This window comes from Zonotrichia leucophrys, chromosome 1 (genome assembly GCF_028769735.1).
Source record: "Zonotrichia leucophrys gambelii isolate GWCS_2022_RI chromosome 1, RI_Zleu_2.0, whole genome shotgun sequence".
Classification (NCBI taxonomy): Eukaryota; Metazoa; Chordata; class Aves; order Passeriformes; family Passerellidae; genus Zonotrichia; species Zonotrichia leucophrys.
In genome coordinates, this window is record NC_088169.1 from 81,428,782 (window position 1) to 81,450,731 (window position 21,950).

The window sequence follows — 21,950 nt, forward strand, 5'->3', positions numbered from 1 at the left end:
TATGTAATGGTTGATGGTTAACTTTTTTTATAGGTGCATATTTGCACAACAGCGAAGGAATCCACTTTAAAGAAGCCATGCAAACAGGAGCTATCAAAATCTGATCTATCTCTCTCAGTAATTTGATAGCAAAATAGAGCAGGTTGGCTGCAGGCAGCTCTTAAGAGCATCACTTGAATTTAAGAAATCCATTTATGTCTGCATTGGCTATTCCAGCTGTTTGTGGTTAGAGGCACCCCACCACCAATTTAACTTTGTTTTTAGTTCTTTGGCCCTGCACTCAGAGTCTGGCACCAGTGAATAGCATGTGCACCATGTAGAAATGTTTTGGCAATTATGATCCAATTAGGTTTAGCTTGTTCCCTTGTTCTATCCTTCTTGTGATATCCAGCAAGAAGACTCATGGCTGAGATATTTAGCATCTATTAATAAACAAAAAAATGTCTCAATTTTGCAGAGTCTGGGGTTTGTTTATCTCTGTACTGAAGGTTCCGTGAAGAATGAAACTTCAAGGGAAATTATCATTAAAACTGATTCACAGAAAAATATATATTAAAAGTAATTCTAAGTCATATATGGTTTTATTGTCATTGGGCCACTTGTGTTAAAAACCCCCCTGGGCACTCAGGTATTTGAACACTGTCATCTAAGGTTAGCTAAACTGATGAAATAGGATTAACAAGGAGATAACAAGGATGATGGCTTTATCCACAGTCATCTTTGCCCTTTCTTTAATTTGTTTGCCTTGGCAAGGCTTTTCCAGTGAGACATAAAGCTATTGCTTATCCTTTTTTAAACTGTCAGGTCACATCTGAAGATAAAAGCCATCAGTTGGGCAGATGGAAACCATAAAACAAACATGTAGAAACATTCCTTTGTGTAATGTTATACTCCTTTCCTTTTTCTTGCTCATTAAAGATTGTGATCCATTTATTGATGAAATTTATGACCACCATTACAGGATATTTATGGACCTCACAAACTTTTAATGAAGTCATTTTTGCAATGCTTGTCTCTGTCTGAGAAATACAACTATTTCTGTCTAACAGGTAGATACTGTCACAGTGTCAAGCTGACTTGCCCAGGTTCTCCTAAGAAAGGTATGACAGAGACTGGGTCAACCTCAGCACAGCACGTATGCTGCTGCATTCCTCCTATCTCTTTTTGCTCTTTGTAAAGTTCCTACACCAAGGGGGAAGTCGATTAGGGATCTTTAGGCATTTTCACAGTAGTTGAAGTGATGTTAAAAACATTCACTGGTGGGTTAGTGAATGGTTGATATATGCAGCCATCAGGAAAAGTTTGCAGTTTTCAGAATCTCAGAGAGGATTCAGAACCAGACAACCAGACAGTATATTCTGGTCAACCAGAAAGTATTCACTTGTCTGTCCAATTTTACCTTTACAATTTGTTTAAAATACAGGTGTTAAGGGAATCCTTAAACAGAAGCAAACTAAGTGATATGTGGAACACCTAAATCGCTGATCACAGCTGATGGATAAAGAGTGAGGTCTTACAAAGATGAGGTTTAGTAGATTCACAAAACCTAGAGGGCTGGAATTTCATCCAGTCTTTACTACCCATGTCCAATGGCAAAAAAGCTGTTCCACTAAAGCTAATCTACTTTTATAGTGTGTTTCTGCCTGATAATACACTTTTTACTCCTGCAGAACTAAATTCTGGTTTCATGTAGTTCAGTGGCATTTTTGCCATTTGTTTTGTACCAGAATCAGATTTTTTTCTACAGAGAATTCAGCAAACGGTTATCTAGATAAGACTATAGCACAGTGTATTAAATTAAGAAAAAGTCAATGTTGACAGGTGGGAAGCAGCAAATAGTTCTTAAGCAGAGGGCTTTAAAATGTGTAAGGTATCAAATAGGGAGCAATTCATCTTGGGATGTGTTCTTTCAATATATCAAATAAAGAATGATAAGGAGGGAGATGTAAACACCAAGTTAATTAGATCCTTGGATGATATTGGACCAGGGAGGATAGTGTATATCAGAGCAGATGGAATGAAATTTCTGAATCATCTGGCAAATTTTAGGAGATGGATGGAAGAAAAGGAAGATGAGTTCCAATAGAATGTCAGACAGTTCATCAAAAGAGAAATTGTTGAATAAGAAAGACTGACATGGGGTGGGGAAACTGTTAGGCTCATACTTTATAACAGCCTTTTGTCTGTGTGTATTAAAGTGAAATATTAGAATAATATAATCATTAAGGTTGGAACAAAACCTCCAAGATTATCGAGTCCAACCTGTGACCAAACATCACTAAGTCAACTAAACCATTCCACTAATGCAGTGCCTTGTACATTCATTTTTTGAACACTTCCAGCAATGGTGACTTGATGTCTCCAAAGTTTAACTACCCTTTCAGTGAAAAAATTCTTCCTTATGTCCAACCTGAACTTCCCCTGGCACAGCTTGAGTCCATGTCCTTTTGTTCTGTCGCTGGTTGCCTGGGAGCAGACTCTGGCTACAGCCTCCTTTCAGGCAGTTGTAGAGAGTGATATGGTCCCTCCTATGCTTCCTTTTTTCCAGGCTAAACACCCCCAGCTCCCTCAGTCATTCCTCATAGGACTTACTCCAGACCCTTCATCAGCTTCATTGCCCTTGTCAGTCTGGACTCATTCCAGCAGCTCAATGTCTTTCTTGCAATGAGGGAAAAACAAAACTGAACACAGGATTTGAGGTGCAGCCTCAAGTAAAGTTAAGCATTAAGCTAATTAAAATTAAACTAAATCCTATCTCATGGAGGAGAGTTCTGAGAATGTGTTGCTTTCTGGTTTCACCAAAACAAAGAGCATTAACTGAAGATGTAAATGACATTCTGGAAATTACAGTGGATAAGCATGAGAGAGATGGGATTAAAAGTGTAAACTTCTCCTCCTCTGTGGCTGGTCAACACTGTCATTTGAGATTAAACCTGAGACACAGTCTTGGGATCTGCATCTCACAATGATGACAAATATGGTGGGGATTAGTGTCGAGGTGCAAGACACTGATTTTGTGCAAGAAGTCTCGCGTGTCATTAGTTGTTGTTATCATGACAAGACTAGTCACACCCGGTGGTGTTTCTCTGTATATATGCACAGCAGCTTCAGGGGTCCTAGGAGCTGATATTGAACCTGCAGGAGAGGCTCCTTTGGCTTAGACCCTGACTCTGTGCCAGAGGTGTTAATTCTGCTGTGATGGCCAGCCTCTGTTGTGTTCAGTCACCTTGTCTTGCAGCAGTGTCTCACATCCAGTGCGTTGTAGATCTCAGGATATTTATGAAAAGTGAGGGTGGGAAGGGTTAGGAAAAGCATGATGTATTTGCAGTAATTAAACACTAGTCCCATATCTCTCTGTCTTTTACCAAATCACTCACCTGTTTTGTTTGGGATCACCTGTTCTCTGTAAGCTTCTTAAATGTAACTCAAAGAGAAATGCTAAAAGGTAAGGCTCTGTTAATATGAGCACATAGAAAGGTAAGAGCTTAAAGGAATTTAAAAATTCAAGGGATAAAAATTTCTTTATTTTGAATAACCTACAGCAGCTGCACAGAGGCATCTTTGTATGGCTAGAAAGGTAATAGCAATGACACTGCTACCTATGAATAATAATGTCATTATACAGGGCCTTGGCAGGACTGAAACTGGAACACGGCAGACAATAATAGGCCATTCACTCTGAAAAACAGAACTGGAAATAAGAAGCTGGAGCATAGTCAGAGAAAAACAAAGAGGAGGTCAAGATAGTCAGGACTGCATTGAGCTCATCTATGATGTAATGCAGTATATTTTCTGGTAGATGATAAACTTCTGCCAATGAATCTATGTACAGACTCATCTGTAGGCTTCTGTTGACTTCAGAAATTCCTGCTCCAAGTTAGGTGATCTCATCCTTACTCTGCCATTTTATTCCAACTGTATATAGTTCAGTCTGCTGCTGGGCAGGTGTTCTTTCTTTACATTTTGGCCTTGCCAGTTGTCTGTATCCCCTTCCAGATAAGAGACTCTTTGCCTAAGGAAATGAGCATGTCTGACCATCACTGAACATCTGGAAGCCATCTGAAGTTGCATTATCACTATCTTGCAGACCTCTTTCTTCAACTGTCAGAGGCATATTTAGAGAATTTCTTTCTAGGCTTTCTGGCAGCTAAATTCAAGCAAAGATACTTTACAGACCCCAAGCCAATGACGACTTGCTTCATGAAGCTGCCCCAAAGAAATCCTAGTTCTATAGGCACAATCACTGGTCTGTAGAGGATGTGAAGCTCATGGAGAACATCAACATCTTTCTTTAAAGGAAGTATAGCCAAGAGAGGCATTGTTTTAAAAAGAGAGTTTTCCAGATAAAAGATTGGCTTGAGAATGGACAAAGGCACTTTGTTTACCCAATGTAAAGCCCTAAGACAGGAAAGAGTTTGCAGTGAGACATGGCAGATTTTTCTAGGGATTGTATTACATTTTAGATGGAATATTTGTGTTTAGGTTTAATATGTATTGAGGATTCCATTTTATTACAGGAGTAACTGCTTCATTCCAGCTGCAGAATTTGTTGTGAGATTTGCCTTTCTGTGGTTTTTTTCTTATATTGTCTTAATTTTGAATTCTTTGTCTCTACTTAATTCAGTCCAGAGAGCCTGAGTGGGCTGACTTTGGAGAGAACTGTGGTATGCCCGTCCTTGTCTTCAGATTGATCTGCTGGCAGCTGTATCTGCCAGCACTTCAGTCAGCTGCTGCTCTCCTCCCCTTTTGTTTCTGCAGATACCTAGCTAGGATTTTAAATCCTGTGCTTTGTCATCCTTGTGATTTGCCAGCTTTTCTTTCCCCATCCCTAAGGTGTACAGGAGCTTGACTGGGAAAGCCTATGGCAGTGTGGATGTTAAACTAGAGTGGTCTTTTTTCCCCAGGCCACTCTATCCAAAGAAGTATTTTGCCCTTTGGTATATAATATGTCCCCTGAGCATATTTGTAAATAGAAAGGAGCTGCCAGGGGTGTGAAACTCACGTATGTACTGTCTGGCTTTCCTGAGTCCTGATCCCATGTAGTTCTCCCATTCTTACTTCAATGGAAAATACCCAAACCCTGGCTTGAGGGAACTGCATTAGACTTCCAGTGCTGGTTAATATGTAATAATTAGAGATGCAAAAAACTTGAAACAGCATCTGAAATCTGCAATGTGGTTGCATCAATATGCATCAGTATGGAAAGGGGTCTGAGGTCTTTGGTGATCTTGATACCCCCCTACATTCCATTCCTGCTTTTTGACCTCGCTCCTGCACTTGTGCTGTACTGTGTTGTGCTCTTCTCCAGGAGGCAGAATGAGGATATTTGTCCCAGGAGAGTGCTGCCCTGCGTCTGTATGGCCCCTTCTCCAGCCACATCCTGCTCTTTCTCACAGTGTGTTAATGCAAACAATGCTTGGCTGTTGCTACCAACAATCCTTGTTTGGCTCCACAGCTGTCCATCCAGCTGTTGCTGTTTACACCATGAATATTAGCCACCTTGCCTTCCAGGCTTCTGCAGAAACTGATGCTGCAGGTATTTACACTGGTATGGAGACAAGGGATATCCTTTCTCAGTAAGTAGTATTTACCAAGCAAGGAAGAGGACCAATATTGGCACTGCTTCCATGCCATCTGTCACCTCTCTGAGATGACCACCAAAGGCAGCAGTATAAACAACAGAAAGATTCCTATAAATATTTAAACAGACCAAAGATAAGTATTGAAGTGTGTTACTCTAAAGCAGAAATACAGTTTGCAGTGAGATAAGCAGATAACTACTCTGTCAGTGAATGCGTTGTGGAGAAATGTGGCCAGCACATTCTACTTCATCGGGGTTGCTGTTCTGCAGCATTTTATCACTTAATGATGTAACAAATAAAATTTCAAAAAGCAGGATGCAATAGGTGGTACAGTCATTACAAATGCTCTACTTTAATTTTTTTTTTGATTACTTTTTGATTACTTCAGGCAAAATTGGTAGGACATGAGTTTATAGAGAGGAAAGGCACTTTACAAAATAGAAATTGAAATTGGTAAGGAAAAAGGTGTACAACGAGATTTCTTGTTATAATAAAATGAATTGTGTGTTCTTTAATCAAAGGAATACATTTTGAGAACATTTTGTAAAAATGGCCTTAAAAAGGTTGTCATGGAGAAGAATTAATGCAACATTAATTAAGAATATTGACCCAAAAATTTGGTACAGAAAGTACATGTACTTTCAGAGAACAAAGTTGCCTCAGTTTATAATTATAGTTGAATGTAGCTCTCATAGTGATTTTATAGACCTTTTTAATGGAGTAAGTGAGTGGTGTAAGCTGTTGCTTCTCTCCTGTAATAGTCAGCAATGAGTAGTCAGAAATATGGGTTCTCCATAAATACTTCAGGCAATATTTAGATAATTTTATTCAGTTTGGAGGGAATCTAACTTGGTCTGAGAGGTTGCTTTCAGATTGCTGTGGGAGTCATGAACAAGGAAGAACCGTGTTTATAAGGGTGTCCATCAGAGGTGCAAGTCTGTTCTCTGTTACCACCAGTGGTACTTCAATCTCCGTGTATTTTTGAACTTCTCGTTCATAGTTAGGTTCTTTTCTTCTCTCCTCTTCCTCAGTCCTCTGTTACAAGTCCAGCTCCCAAAAGGTAATTGTACAACTTTTGCTGCTTTAGTGTTCCAGCCCACTCCAATGGAATCTTCCTTAACCTGCACTGTGTGTCATAGAAATGCACAAATCGCAGTTTGTGATTTACAGGAAGAGCATTATCCATATGGGTGCCTGCTCAGCTGTCCTACTTTCTTACCCTATCATCATGCCTTCAACATACTTCCTCTTGTTAAGGATGTTCTAGACCTGGAAATGCTTCTTTAGTCACCTCTGGGCCCTTGAGAGTATAAAAAGCTGAAAAAAGGTGATTTCGTTTTCTCTTGCCCAGTCAGAGAGAATTAAATGGAACTGAGGTATACTAAAACTAATGGTTCTTATAGGATTCTAAAAATAATAATGATTTAGCAGGTTTCTATTTGAAGAAAATTTGGTGCTAATTAATTCTATAGTTTTTTGAGTCATCCATGTTGTTACACTAGCGGATCAAGGACTCAGCTTCTGGAAAAAGAAAAGAAAACTTCTGCAAGCTCTAGTATAGACTGTAAGAGTATGTTTGAAGCTGGAAGGAAAAAAATGTGAATAAACAACCAGAAATTAAACTTCATCGGTTTTAAAAAACCAGGAAAGAATGGCTAATGAAACCTGAATTAGAATCATAACCCTTTGCAGTCCTGCACAAAACAGTATATAAATTTAATTGGACCCACTGGGTTTTGCAAGCTTACTTGTCTAAGGGGCTGATCATTGCTTTAATGGAAACATCATCCTTCACAATGTCAGGAGAACACATGGGAATCTCTGATCACACGTGCCAGATGTCACATTTTGTGACACATTTTGTGACACTTTTAAACCTTGAAAAGTTGTTGTAGTTTTGGAAATACATAAAAGCAAAGGATAGCATGCTTTGTTCACTAGTGATTCTTTTATAAAAGGCTATTGGTACTGAAATGCTGTCAATAATCAACTGGTAAAATGGTGTCAAAGTGTATACATATAAATTAAGGCTTAAATAATGTTGTGAAGTATTGTATGTTGACCTCATAAAATGAAGTGACTGTCTTGATTTTTGCTGCAGATATTTTAAAATCTTTGATAGTAGTAAATGCAGCTTCTTTGAAAAATCACATCATTTGTTGTGGCTAGGCTTTTACTGAAAGAATGTGAATTGAGCCTTGGACTCCAAAATGTTCTAGAACAGTGCAGTAGTCCATTTTGCTTTCTGCAGACTATGAAAGATGGTCTCTGATACAAGTTTCAGATTTGGATGGCTTCCAGCAATCCTTCTCTGATCTCTGTTCTGCTGGTGCCCTGAAGAAGGAGTCATGCATCAGGAAGCCATTGTGATAGACAGAGCCACACTGCAGAGAGACAAACCAGCTTAAACTGGAGAAACAGCAGACAACCGATGGATACAATCAGACAGCAAAATTCAGGGAAACAGTGGGACAGTACTGATCCAGAATATGACTGAGATACAGGGAGGACTTCAGGAGCCTGTTTTCTTAGATATCAGAGGAAAGAGGAGTCTTAAGAAGGAATTTGAAGGGAGATAATGAGATAGCTCTGCAGATGTTTACTGTGATTCCCTCCTAGGCATGAAGCAAAGTGTGGGAGGAACATGGAGGAGCTTGTTTGAATATTTGTCATGTGGGGGTGGAAGCTGATAGTGTGGGTTATCAGAGAGAGATTATTGCATCTCTCTGGTGCAGCAGAGGTGGAGCAGCAGAACATAAGGAAACTGCTTCAGCCATCAGACAGTCAGTTCCTTGGAGTTCTCAGGTTGGATCCATCAGTACTGAGATGTGGTTTTGGTAGGACAAGTAAAAGAGAAGAACAAGCATGTGAGAAGAGTTGTTTAATTGATTTCATTATGATTTCGGAGAATGTCAGTGATGTTTTCCTAAGGAATCAGGAATTCAGCTTCATTAGCTTTATTGACTGTGTCTTATGACTGTATCCAGAACTTAGTGTGCTCACACAAAGATACCTAAATGTGGATCCTAGTAAGAACTGAATATCAAGGACATGAAATCTCATGCTGCTGGTTTAAATCCTTCTTCAGCTGACATTGGTAAGAGCTTTGCCTGAAACCTCAGACTAGGGTTTCACTTTTTGTGCTCTATGCAGTACTTTGTATCCAAGCATTTTGTTCAGCTTGCTGATGATGATTCTTTAATTAAAATTTCCTACGAGCTCTTGATTTAACTCCCCTATCCATCTGTTATTGCACTAATATCCCAGATAATGTCTTACAGTAGCTCCCAGAGAGCCTAGTAAAAAAAAGTGATAACATCATTTACTGTTGGGTTGTGAAATACAATCAAAGCATTATCTTTTCTAAGGGCTCCTACAGCCTGAAGTAAAGCATGGCACTGAGAGCCAAGTCCAAAAAGTGTGAGCAGGTATCTCCACACATCACTTTGCAGTTCCTTATGGAAAATAATGAATTGGATCTCAAAAGTAGTACAGCTGCCTGTGTTCTTGAGACAGTTTAAGGGCAGCCCCGTGTTAGTGCAGTAGCATTGCCCAGTATTGGAACAAGCTGGTTTAGTGCTTGTTGGGCTATTTTGGTACCACTGCACTGTAGAGTGGAAGTGTGCTTTAAATAGAAAATGTCTGTAAGATGCTTTTTAATAATGTGCTCTGCTATTTTTTCTGATGTATTCTATTTTGAAGAGCTTTTTTTTCTCTATCTAAGCTGAAAAATTGTGCCACAATAATAACTAAGAGCACTCCTAAGACTGGAAGTAAATATATGCGAAAAGAACAACTTGTTATTTGAATAAGTTTGCCTGAAGGGGAAATTTCTAAACTTCTAGTAAAATTCCATTCCCTTCCTTCATGTTAATTAAATAAAAGCTGGGAGGATATGAGAGCATAGCATGGTAGTGTGATATATCTGGGCCACAGCTCAAGAAGTAAAAAGTCATCTTACCCCCCTTGTCTTTTTATTGAGTGCTGTGATATTTCATTTTCAATAAGGAACTGCATTTATGCAAAAGTTTTCTGTCCTACCAAATGAAAGGAGGAACATGTTGACAGGAAACAAAAATTGCATAATCTCTGCGGAAGTCTATGACTGAATCACTGCTCTATTCAACCCTGTGCCATTTGATATGGCATCAGAAGGTTTCTTGCTTCCACTGGCCTGAATAAGAAAAGGATAAATGACCACTGCCATTCAGGCATCAGGGCCACATTTGTCTCAGTTATAAATTACCCCCCGTAGTAAAATGAGATTAAATAGTGCATGTTTATGACCTCCAACAAAATCTTCTAGGGAGATCATGTTATGCTTGGAATCAGTAATTTCAGGCACTCTGAGTGGTAGAGTGGGTTAACACAGTAGCAGTGTTTCTCCAGGTTTTCCCCCATTTCTCTTTTTCACACTTGGAAGCAGTGACTTCTGGCTGCTATGTGCTGGACCACATGCAGACACAGCAGGAGGCCCTTGGCTTCTCTGACTGCATCTGCTGTCCAAGCAACTGCTCCTCACTCCCTCAGAGGAAGACACAGTGGGCAAATAGAAATATTTTGCAGGCCAGATGGGGCTAATGGACCACAAACTGGATCATTCTGACCAAAATGCATATTTAATTGCAGGTTGTTTCTTGAATTTCTGGCAGGCACTGTGCTTGACTGGTTTCTGGTGACCAGATCTAGTTTTGCATTTTTCCACTCCTGATCATGTCAGTATTATTCAGAAGCACACAGACTTTCCAGGAATTTCTTAATCCCTCTGAGATCAGACATACATACATACATCCTGGTAGTCCTCAAGTAGTGCAAGTTATGTTAAGTGGCACTCCTACAATAAATAAATGTTGTCACATCCACTGGGGTAATTTCTGGAAAAACGTGCTCTGATTGTTTTTGTTTCATTAAGTTGTGTTTTTCATTCAAAATGTTGGCTTTAGGTTTGTGTTTCCAAAGGAAAGTTAATGCTGCTTGTCCAGAATGTAAGGAATTTCCCTCAGGCCTGTGCTTTTGCCCTTCATACCTTTAGGGGCAATTCTCTAGATTTCACCAGCTAGGTGGGGCTGATTAGGGTAACATGTATATGAAGTTGGCCAGGAATGACAGGGTTGCTGGTCTTTGTTATCCAGTTATTTTGGGGGGCTTTTTGTTTGTTTGTTCATTTGTTTTTGACATACTCTGAAATCCCAAAATTAGATCTCTGTTACATCTGTTACATGTACATCTGAGATCCATAACATTTGTGGACTTCTTTCAGAATATCCCTTGGACCAGGTCATTTCAGTGTTACAACCTGATTCTTAGCATTTCCCATGTTGCTTATTTAAATAAGAGCTGCTCCTTTACCTCCTCCGTCAAACAGTGTAACTTTTAGATCTCTTAAAGCAGCTGCTGCTGCACTCTGCACCAGCAGAGTTATCATGTCTTTAGTGGAAAATAAAGCCTGGTTAAAGTGTTATGTAAGAGGAAACATTTAATGAGCAGATTCTTAAAGTTCTGTTTACATTGTATGCACATGACCAATTAAGTTTTTCTTGGCTGTATTGTGTATTGTTCTAAGTAAGGAGTGAATTTGTTTTTCTAATATTCCCATCATGGTGGAACTAACATATCTGACATTGCAAAGCTTTGAGATTCTCCAAGAGAACGTAGAATACTATAGAGAGTATAAATGCAGAAATGAGAGTAAGCATATTTAAGTTGAAGATGGTTTAGTTATTAAATGTGGTCGCTTAAAAACATTTCTAATGCCTTCTGATGATGTCTTTGGCTGGGCCAGTGTCTTCTCCCTTTCTTTCCAGATAGGACACCAAGTATGGAGTTGGTAAGACAGGACTTAGTTAAAAATCAGCCTTCAGATCCATCAGAAAGTTTGTAGTTATCTGTGTTCAATTAAGGCATCCAGAAGAAGAAGCCTAACATATGAGGCATATCAAGCAACAATAGGAAAGGGCTGGAAAAAATTTTCTAAAAAGGACCATATTGGCCAAAGTCACCCAGACAAGACATTGTCTTGACTGGTAAGATGATGCCAAGGGTCAGACTACAAAACAAAAAGAAATGAGATCAGACTGAGAACTTGAACTTAAGTTATGGCTAAAGTCCAGCCCTCCAAAGGAATTAATCAGATGAGGTTTGGAAGGCTTTGTCTGGGAAAAGATGTCTTCTCTGCCTTTAATTCTCTGGCTGTTGTTATAAAGGAGACTCTTAGGCCCTTTCATTAGACATGCAGTATGTGCAGCTTGGTTGTGCAATAAGTACCAGTGTGTGTGTGCATGAAACTGATGTGTGTTGGAGCTCCTTAGTGAACTCAGGCCAAAGCTTGCTCTTGGTCAGCAGATCTGTGGGCAAGTACTGTTCCCTGAGCTGCTGCACACAGTGCTGGTCCCACCACACTTGGCTGTGTTCAGCAGTTACCTCAATAAAACTGATCCAGTGAGTCAGTCATACACAGAACAGGCCTTGAGTAAATGTCCTGTTCATGTTCTCTTTGTAGCAGTTTCTAAAGATGAATCTGTTACTGAGGTAAGATATGCAGTTGGTTTTCCATAGAAAATGAACAGAGTGGTGGAGTAGAGTGTATGAAATCTTATAGCCCATAAATTTTGAGCTGTCTATGGGTGACCTTCCTCAGATTGTCAGCACTGCAGGAAAGATCTTGTAGGAGGCCAAACTTTTGAAAATACCCAAAGCTGACATTTAAATTATAGTCAATGTACTATCAAGTACTACCTGAAGTGTTAAAAATGGGTTGGAAATGGGACACAATCTCCTAAATAATCTTTAAGATAAAGTGGACAGAATAGTTATAATAATGATAGGCATGAGTCAAAGGGGAAAAACTCAGCCGTTTTTTTCCCCCTTCAGAAAATGTGTATAAGATGAACCTCCTAGGCAGGCCTAGCCAAACTACTTTATTTCTTACGTATGGCTCTCCAAGTCACGGTTTCTAGTGCCATTTCTTTGCCCTCTAACACCAGACAAAATAGGAAGCCATAATTTAGTCACCTCCACTTGTTCAATTAAAAAATAGCTTGTCTAATCATGGAACATGCCAAAAGATTTTAGGTAACAGTTTTTCTTACTACCTGTACATTCATTTCTGCCCACATAAAGTTTTCCAGGAAAACAACTTTTACATTCTGCATCTGAAAACTAATAAAAGTTTTTAAACAAATTCTTTGCAGGGTTTTAATTCCAGCTTATTTTTCTTTACCTTTGTCTGATCTTAACAGCTTCCTCTAAAAGTGTGCTTTTTCTCTTTATGCAGATTGTATGTGGATGGACCTTTTGGAAGTCCCTTTGAGGAATCCCTGAACTACGAGGTCAGCCTCTGCGTGGCAGGAGGAATTGGGGTTACACCATTTGCATCTGTGCTCAACACATTGCTGTAAGTGAGCTTAAGCCTTTAAAGCCATTTTGTCCCAGTTTACAGCAACAATGAATGTCAGAAAGGCTTTGAATGTTTTAAAAAACTTCCACTGGCATAAGTGAATGATTCCTTGAAAAGAGGTAGAGGACTGAGGTGTCCCTAAAGGGCATAAATCCTCTCATACCAGCTCTGTAACCCAAAGAGTTGTGGCAGGGATGCTCCTGAACTGGGACAGTGTCACCAGCCTCTGTATCCTGCCTCCAATCAAGCCTGTGATTAATCTAGTCACAGCCTTTCAGCAGGACTTGTTCCCCCAGTCCCAGCTTAGATGAGACTGTGTTCTGCAACAGTTTTTTGCGAGTCAGACAATTGTGATAATCCTTCTGCTGGAAATGCAGGACCAACTCTCCTGGTTTGACTTTTTAAATGTCTAGGCTTGAGGTTTTAATATAAGGGGATCAGTCTGAATTCAGATAGTATGCAGATGTTTAACTTCATTTAAAAAGTTTAAATTTTAGGTATGCATTTTTCTATTTTTCCTTTCTTGTTCCTCTCTCTATTTTAAAATTTCATTTTAATGTAAAGCCTTTGATATTCTATGCAGATTAAACCTTCCACCTCTTGTTTTTCTGTCACATTGACAGCATGGTCCCAACTGAATCCTATGCTATGTGAAATAAACTTTCTTTTATGATTGCTATTGATTTTATTTATATTTGCTAGAGTTGTTGGTTAAGGGCTCCAGTCACAGATTAAGCACCCCTGTATCAAATGCCCAGTATAAACCACCAGCCAAAGCAGCAAACCTTCCCTGAGATGCCATCTGGCTTTGGGAGGGCTTTACAATGCACAGTTAAAGCATTTCTTGCAAGATAAGCATGCCATGGTCCGCTCTTAACTCCAAAGTGAAGTGTGGAATTTAGGTGCTGTACACATTCTTCTGTCCTTAGCCTGGGCTGGACCTGACCAGACCAAGTGCTACTGGAAGTTATTAGCTTTGTGTGTCTCATGGTGCTGCAGCCCCCACAGACCATCTTGGGCTCCCTCATTTTCTTTTCTTGAGAGCATACAGATCACCTTCTCAAAACCAGGGTGCATTTTTTGCTGAAAGCCTGGGGCTCAGGTGGATAAAATGACTGTTTTCCTTGTGATGGATTATCCCTGATAGTGTTTAGCAAAAATGTCATGGAACACAAAGATGGGCCAGCAGCAGGTAATTAGATGTTTGTCTCTAACGTGTGTTAGCCGACGCTGTAGGAATTCTCACAGACACTGCAAGAAAATGGTAGTGTCCAAAGGATTTTGCAATGTCCGTTTATCTGCATAAAGCCATAAATTGACTTCCAAGGAGCTAATTCCATAGCCTGGCTTTTTAGCTGCTCTTCCCTTGTGCACTGTACAATATACAGGGGAATAATTCTGGGGAAAAGTAACAGTCTGCTTCCCTCCTCAGTATTTAAACATCAATGAGACACTGGTTTAGTGGCTGATCTGTGTGTGTCTTTGCCCTGGCTTGGAAGCAGATATTGGCAGATATGAAGATGCAAACTGCCTGATGGTGCCAGCTCTGCAGAGCAGCCAGGCCAGTCCTGTTGTGTCAAGGACACTCAGGTCTAGGAGAGATCCAAAGTCTGTCCTTGAAATCTTGTTTCCTGCTCCGTTGTTTTCCTGTTGTATGTACATAATTTGATTCATGCCCCTGCCCTTCCCTCCACTTAGCTGTTGAACCCTGTGCCCTATTTTAAGAAATTATGATGTACTTTATGGAAAGCTAGAGGCTTTTTATGCACAAGAGTCTGTAAATAATGGCTGTTATGGGCAGTGTAACACAGAAACACACAAGATATGGGTGTTGTAATGGGGGATTGCACCTCTCCTGCACAATATATCCTGCTGGAGGTGGACCCAGGCATATGTGTCTGGGGTGCTATTTTAAACCTATGCTGGACTTGTTTGATGAAGTCTGGCAGTCCAGCCTCTTTGTCCTGATGCAGTGTTTCATCACCTAGAGTGGTGTTTGTTACTGAACTGGGGCATTTCAATACAAAATGCCTTGCATTTTTCTCTTTTATTCCTTCTTTAATGAAAAGCACTTATTTTCCTTGCTACTGCTTACAGTTCTCTTGTCATATCTGATCAGATTGTGACCCTTTCTAAGTGCTTGTCTTAGTCAGGCAGTCAGAAAAAGATGGAGGAAATCGTGAGTTAACAAATAGAAAATTGGAAATCAGGACTTGAAAGACACTGTACCCCCCAGTCTGAAAGCACTTTTTTAACTCTCTCTGGGGAGTTTACACAAAAGGTGAGTTCTCAGTTCTGTGTGCTGCTGAGGTGCTGCTCATGTTTCCATCCTTGCTCCTCAGGCCAGAGGTATGGGGAGGCAAGACACTGGTTGGAGCCATCACTTATATAGATCTATTAACCCTATATCCTGGCTGGATATGCCAGCAACTCTACAGTTTGGAATAAAGTACAGTGGGTATGGAGAGATGTATCATGAAACTTTTCGACCAGGCCTGGCTCCTAGGATTGACATTTTAATTTTAATTTTAAGTGAACAGGCTATGGCCTTCTCTATCTGAAAATCATTCTAGGAGGAAAAGGAGGAAACTGTGCACTGATCATTTCAGTGATCAGAACAACATAAACCATGTAGTTGGCTAACTAAGAAAATGCTTCCTGAATACTTTTGCTTTATTTGAACTCATTTTTCATCAGGATATTTTTATTTCTATTTTCTTTCCTAGTTAATTTAAATCCTTCCTTTGTACTTATTTGTGTTTTAATTGAATTAGAAATCTGACACGAGAGTCCTGTTTTTCTAAGTGCAGTGCCAGAATCTGCCCATGGCTGCACTTTATCCATCAGCATTTTCTGAGGTCTGTAATATATCCCATGGTTCCCTAACACAATGGAGCTCTGATTTCATTTGGTCTTTGTGATTTTGCTACAGTATTAATTATAATCAACCAAAGCCTTTCACACAGAAAGGCAGAATTAAGTCCTGACATGATTACATTTGTCAATATTTTCCACTTACGGGCCTCTTTATAAACCTAATAAAGCATTGACATAATACACTTGAACTTAGAATGTCTCCTTTGCTTTGAAATAAAAGTTTGATGATGATATATGAGTCCATATTTGCTGCCCAAATCATCTGTATAGCTGACAATTTCCTAGTGTGGAAGCAGTGTCTGTGATGGCTGTTAACTCTATGCTAGATATTTAATATTCTCAGGATAGTCTGAATAGGCTGCTTTGGTCAATTCAGCATCTGATGTGTCATAGCTTGAAGAACAACTTAGCAGTTAGCTTCTAAAGGAAATTCATGTTTCCATTAATAAATATAAAGCATCCTGATTAATGTTTCCATTTAAAATTATAATTTTTAACTACCCACACATTTTATTTTCAAGTGATGGCTGGAAATGCTACAAGCTCAGAAGACTCTACTTCATCTGGGTGTGCAGGGACATTGAGTCTTTCCGCTGGTTTGCAGATCTGCTCTGTATGTTGCATAACAAGGTAATGGGTGTTGCTTGGAGGGATCCTGACAACTTAAATGCAAGGTATGCCCACACCACACACCTGGCATTCTGTACAGGATGGCAGCCTTGCTCAAAATGAGTGAGCTCCAGCAGTAGCTTGGGCTGCCTGATCCAGGCTTCATTTGTTCTTGGATCAAAACCAGTTTGAGTATCCATCACCAATGTTTCATTGCAGTGTTGCCATGTTCCGGTAGCCTGGACACTTACCTGTGTCCAGACTACTTTATGAGATGGAAGAAGAAGCACATGCAGTCTGGAAAGCCTTGAGTGGCCTTTAGTCATTTAGTCATTTGGCTAGTAGGCAGATTGAAAAGAGAGTGGGATTTATAATTTCAAGTATATTTTAAGAGCCATGTAACTTCCTAAAATAATATTTTTTACACAGCACGATGTGCTATACAAGCACATCCTCTTCATTGAAAAGCTTACTTCATTGATGCTGAAACCCATGTACCTAGCATAGTAGGCACAAATGACTTCATGCTTGCATTAAGAAAAAGAATATTATTTCACTAGCTGTTTTTATCATCCTCCCAGCTTTGGCAGGAGAATCGGCCAGACTATATAAATATCCAGCTGTACCTCAGTCAAACAGATGGAATACAGGTATGTGGCCAAATGTTGTTTGTAAACTAAACTAGACCTTGGAGTAATAGGCAATGCAAACTGTCAGTCAAAGGCAGAAGGGGATTACTGCAGATGGTAAAAACAGGAGATGAGGCCATAAACTCGGGTGACTGATTCATTAATAGAGCAAGACAGCCAGTTCATCCCCACAGCATTAAGAGAGTCTAGTGCCATACCCTTAACTTGATTAGGTGTAGGCAGAAGTCCATATCTCCCTTTTCTAGGAACAAGGTCCTTCCAGGCCAGGCCACAGACCAGACAGTTGGCCGTGTTTGATGGGAAATCTGCATCATTTCTGGGCTAAGAACCAAACCAGAATAGTTCTAGGAACCTGCAAGCTCAAATCTTCTTTTCCATATCTGTTTTCAAAGAATCTAGCTATTTTTAAAAACTTTTTATTTCATAATCTCGTATATAGATGAAAGGTAGAAATTTCTTGATGTGTAAGACTGAAAATTATACGGAACTGTCAGTTGACATGTATTGCCAACGCTAACGCCGGGCTAATTCCCCAACTCTTGGCATCACCTGTAACCATTTATGCTTTCAATCTTCATTTTACATGATGTAGCATATAATCCTAGGTACAAGTCTTTACTGTGCCACGTCAGGAAGCTTTCCATTGACTACAGGGGGCCCAGAGCCAAGCCTAACAATTACTGGAAAACATGAAATGCAGTGAAAAACCATTTCACTGCAGGATTTTGATCTGCCTGCTATCAGGTGGAGATAGCGTAACATTCACTGCTCTGTTAGGAACACAATCCTGTAGTTTAAATAATGTAGTAGCTACAGTAATGACTATGACAAATGCAATGCCTGGACAGCATACGTTGATGGAAATGGAGTGCTTGAAAATGCCTAATTAATGAACCTGCTATGTAATTTTTAGGTTAAAATTAAAAACTGAAGCTGGACTGTAATGCAATATGATAGGGAAAGTGAAATAATAGTCAATTCAAAGGAAGTTTTCTGATACTATATAGTATACAAATACTGCATAGTGATGCTAATTAAGCAGCTGCTGAATTTATTCAAGTCAGCTTTTTGATTGAAGTCCTACTTTAGAGTCACTTTTTTGTGGCTGTTGAACAAAACTGTCACGAAGCATAGTGCTGCTCATCATTGCTCAAGGAGGAGTTAAGTCTCCATGGCCATACAGGTGATGTGTTCACTGATGTTTGTCCAAAGTGCTGACTGCTGCCAGAGTTTGGGCAGTTACATTTCTTGCTCCCTTTGTGAGAAGCTCTTGTGCCTGTGTGGTAAGAGCTCACCCTGCAGCAAATACCTCTTGTCTATAAAAGCCCAAAGGAAGCTGAGTTGGCCAGGACTGTTTGCATTGGTGTGAGCAGTGTTTTGGGTTGTTCAGCAAGGGAGGGAAAGTGGGAGTCCAGATAATGTGTAGCTCTCTGCCTCTTGCTGCTGTGTTAGGACAGCAAACCCAGGGTTGTGCCCTGCAGTGGGAGGGCATTACACCTTATCAAAATGCTGGTGAGTTAGCATTCTGGAATGGAGTGGGTTCCATCTGGGGAGCAGTTTTGGCTGCTTTCTGCTGTTGCAGCAGCTCAAAACAGCTGGCAAACTACTCTCAGGGAGAAAAGTAAGATTTCCCTTGTTACTTTTTCAGACCCAGTCTTCTTAATAGTTACTTGTACAAAGTTTAAAAAAAGACTTCAGACAAAAATATGATTTTTGCATCAGCAGCATTTCTTCCAGCTTAGCATTAAAAGCCAGTGTGGGAATGAGTAACAGGAGCATGGTTATTGTTTTATGGATTAAATAAATTGGTTTAAAAGTAATGTAGGAATTAATGAGCAGCTGCATGAGGGACAATGTATATAACTAGCACCAAGGAGAGCCATTGAAAAGATACTGAGCAGAGATATTGCAGAAAATGGCTGCAGCTCCCATCACAGCTGTTTGGTACTTGTGCTCAGGTTTTACACCTCAGCACTCCGGCAAGTCAGCCAATAGCAGAAATGGGAGCCCTGGGTGATATAAGGCAATTTGCAAATCAGGCAGAATGGATTTTTTGTTTCTTGCAGAAAATAATTGGTGAAAAATATCAAGCTTTAAACTCCAGGCTTTTGATTGGACGACCCCGGTGGAAGCTCCTGTTTGATGACATAGCAAAGTGCAATAGGAGGTAAGTGCTCGTCCACGTGAAGGGTGCCACAGTTGGATGGCTGGGCATATCTGTTCCTAGCTATGTTTGTATGAAAATATTTCTAGGATTTATCTTGCTGAGAGATAGCCTGTACAAACTGAAACATGGTGGTTTTTTTATGTTCAGAGCAGTTCAGCTTCTCATGCAGTTGAGATGTTCAGTGGCTCAGAAAATAAAAGCAGCAGATTTCCATCTCACTGCACAGAGATTACATGTGTTCTTGTCCGTGGCAATGTCTTGCTTTCAACATATGCTGGTTCTTTATATAAAGTTACATTTCTTAAAATTGTTGATTCATGATTTGTAATGCTAATATTCACAGAATTCACAAGGAAGAATTTGAACTACCTGTATTGTTTTTATTCAGAAGATTTATTGTCTTTGGGTATTTCTGGCTATGTTTTATTCTCTGTTAAAACCTGGCAATGCCTTTTTATTGTGCTGGGAAAGCATATTATGATCTGAAAGACAAGTAAACCAGAGAAGACATGCATATAGAATGTCTTTGTCCAGATCCAACTTTGTTGGTTGAATATTTTTCCTGCTGCTGGCAGTTCATTTCCTCAAAAGCTGATCTGGTGGAAGGGACTGTGTGAATCTTCCCTAATCCACTTCTGGCAAAGTCAGTGATGTGGGAGCAAACCCCCCTGAGCGGCTGTTGACAGTAACCTGGGCACATCAGGTTTGAGAGGTGCTCTGCAGAGCTTCCCCTCAAGAAATTTTTGTCCTCTCTTGCACTTGCAAGGTGAAATCTACCCTTGACTTGTTGACTCGTCTCTTCTAAGGCTAGGTATGACCAGGGGACACTGAGCCCTGGCTCTTGAGGAATACTGAGTGCCAAGTGTATCACTGTGGGCAGTGTGAGCTGCTGACAGTACTTGTCTTGGATTCAGGTCATAGAGGATGCTGTGAGCAGGGCACCCCATAGGCTGCTACATCTCTAGTAAAATTTTCATACTTAGAGAAGGGGTTTAGAGCAAAGAACTTTGGGAAAGAAAAGGAAATAGAGAGTTCAGAGGGCCAAGCTGACTGGGCCCAAAGATCTCTGCGTAGTGGACTGTTGACCTTTTATGCTCCATTCCAAACTCTGTCTTTGTTTAACTGAGTGCAGTTTTAAAAGATGAAAATTATGAGGTTCCTGCCACTTCCCTCTGAGGATGTAAGAGCACATAATATAGATGAAGCCATTATTAGTAATCATACTTGATTTTTCTTTTTTGCTTTCCATTGCATTACTCCTAATTAGACTTCAAGTACCATTTCCTCTGCATTTTCACATCAGGTCTTTAAATTGGGCTGCCATTTTCAAGCAAGGTATCTTTAATACAAGAATATAATGTTATCTTTTGATTACCTTGCTAAGATGTAGGCTTTGTCCCTGTTTGTCATCTCTTTATCAAGGTTTATATAGGTCTGTACCTATAGATGTAGTTACTGGTAATGGTGCCCAGTAGCGAAGCCTTTGACAACCTCAGCTGTCCTGCAGAAATTTACCTTTTGTAAATTTCCTAATTATTAGCTAATTATTCTCTGTATTTCCTTGAATGAGATGGGAACTTTAGTTTTTCCCTCTAGTGCAATTTCCAGGTCTGCTACTACCTTTATTTCAATTCTTATTTCTCTGTAACTTTCCACCTAAATGTCCCTGCTGCTATACAGAGACCAAAAAAACCAAACTAAAGCAAAACAGGTCAATCAAGTTGTTTGCAACATCTGGTGCCAGTGTTCAGACTTTCACATTTGCAGTCATCCCCTTGGGCTTGTTTATGGGCAGCCAAGATATTTTCCCGTTTTTATCTTGTGATTTTAGGAAAAGCTGCATATAAATAAACAGGCAGCTGGCAAAGCTCTCTGTCTCTCTGTGTAGCCGTCTGATTGCTGTGTGCTTTGTGAATTGTTGCTGTTGTTGCTGTATGGGTCCCAAATAAGCAAAGTGCATTTGTAAGTGTCTGAGCTTTGCCAGACCTTCAGGGCGTGACATGGGACAGCCCAGCATCAGGTTCCTGCTCCTTTTTGATTTTCGGGAAAAGAGGAGCAGATGTATGCCATCTACTGTTCGTATTTCATATGACACCTGCAGACCCAGCAATCTGAACTGGAACAGTTACATAATAAATTACTGGTCTTGTTTTTTCATGCTTTTTGTGGGGGAATGGAGCAACAGCCTTGTTCCTGTTCAGTTGTGTCCTGGATGAAAAGCTTGCACCATGCTCAGTTTGCTTAGGTCAAAATGGCATGTGCTTTTTTCCAGGTAGAAAACGACCTAGAAAAAGACATGAATACCTGTAGGAGAAAAAAGCATGGAGCACCATGGTACATTTGTCGTGTGTTCTAAAGGAGAATCCTCTCTCTAGGAACAAATGTGGGACTTAAAAGAGGAACATTTCAAGTCCTGACTCTGTCCTCTCAATGTAGCAAAATATTTAATCTCTCTCTCAACTCCTGCTGTTCATAAAATGGATGTAAGAATATGTGCTGACCTACTCATCCCATAGGAACACTGAGGAATTACTTGCTTAGTGCTCTGAAGGAGTAAATTCTATATTGAAGTTTATAATTATTACAAAGAATGGCCTATAACATAGTTTCCTTAACTGTAAACATGTTAATGGCATTAATGAAGATTTTCAGACATAGGACTGTACAGC

At 39.9% G+C, this 21,950-nt stretch overlaps 1 protein-coding gene across 2 annotated transcripts in view; it reads left to right on the forward strand.

Moving 5' to 3' along the window:
* The window catches only part of NOX4 (NADPH oxidase 4), a 110,484-nt gene that overhangs the window by 75,933 nt on the left and 12,601 nt on the right, over nucleotides 1–21,950 (forward strand). For both annotated transcript variants that reach the window (XM_064719192.1, XM_064719186.1), the window contains exons 14-17: nucleotides 12,856–12,975; nucleotides 16,377–16,485; nucleotides 17,046–17,114; nucleotides 19,181–19,281. In XM_064719192.1, coding sequence (XP_064575262.1) covers nucleotides 12,856–12,975; nucleotides 16,377–16,485; nucleotides 17,046–17,114; nucleotides 19,181–19,281 — 399 coding nt within the window. The remainder of the gene's footprint in view (nucleotides 1–12,855; nucleotides 12,976–16,376; nucleotides 16,486–17,045; nucleotides 17,115–19,180; nucleotides 19,282–21,950) is intronic.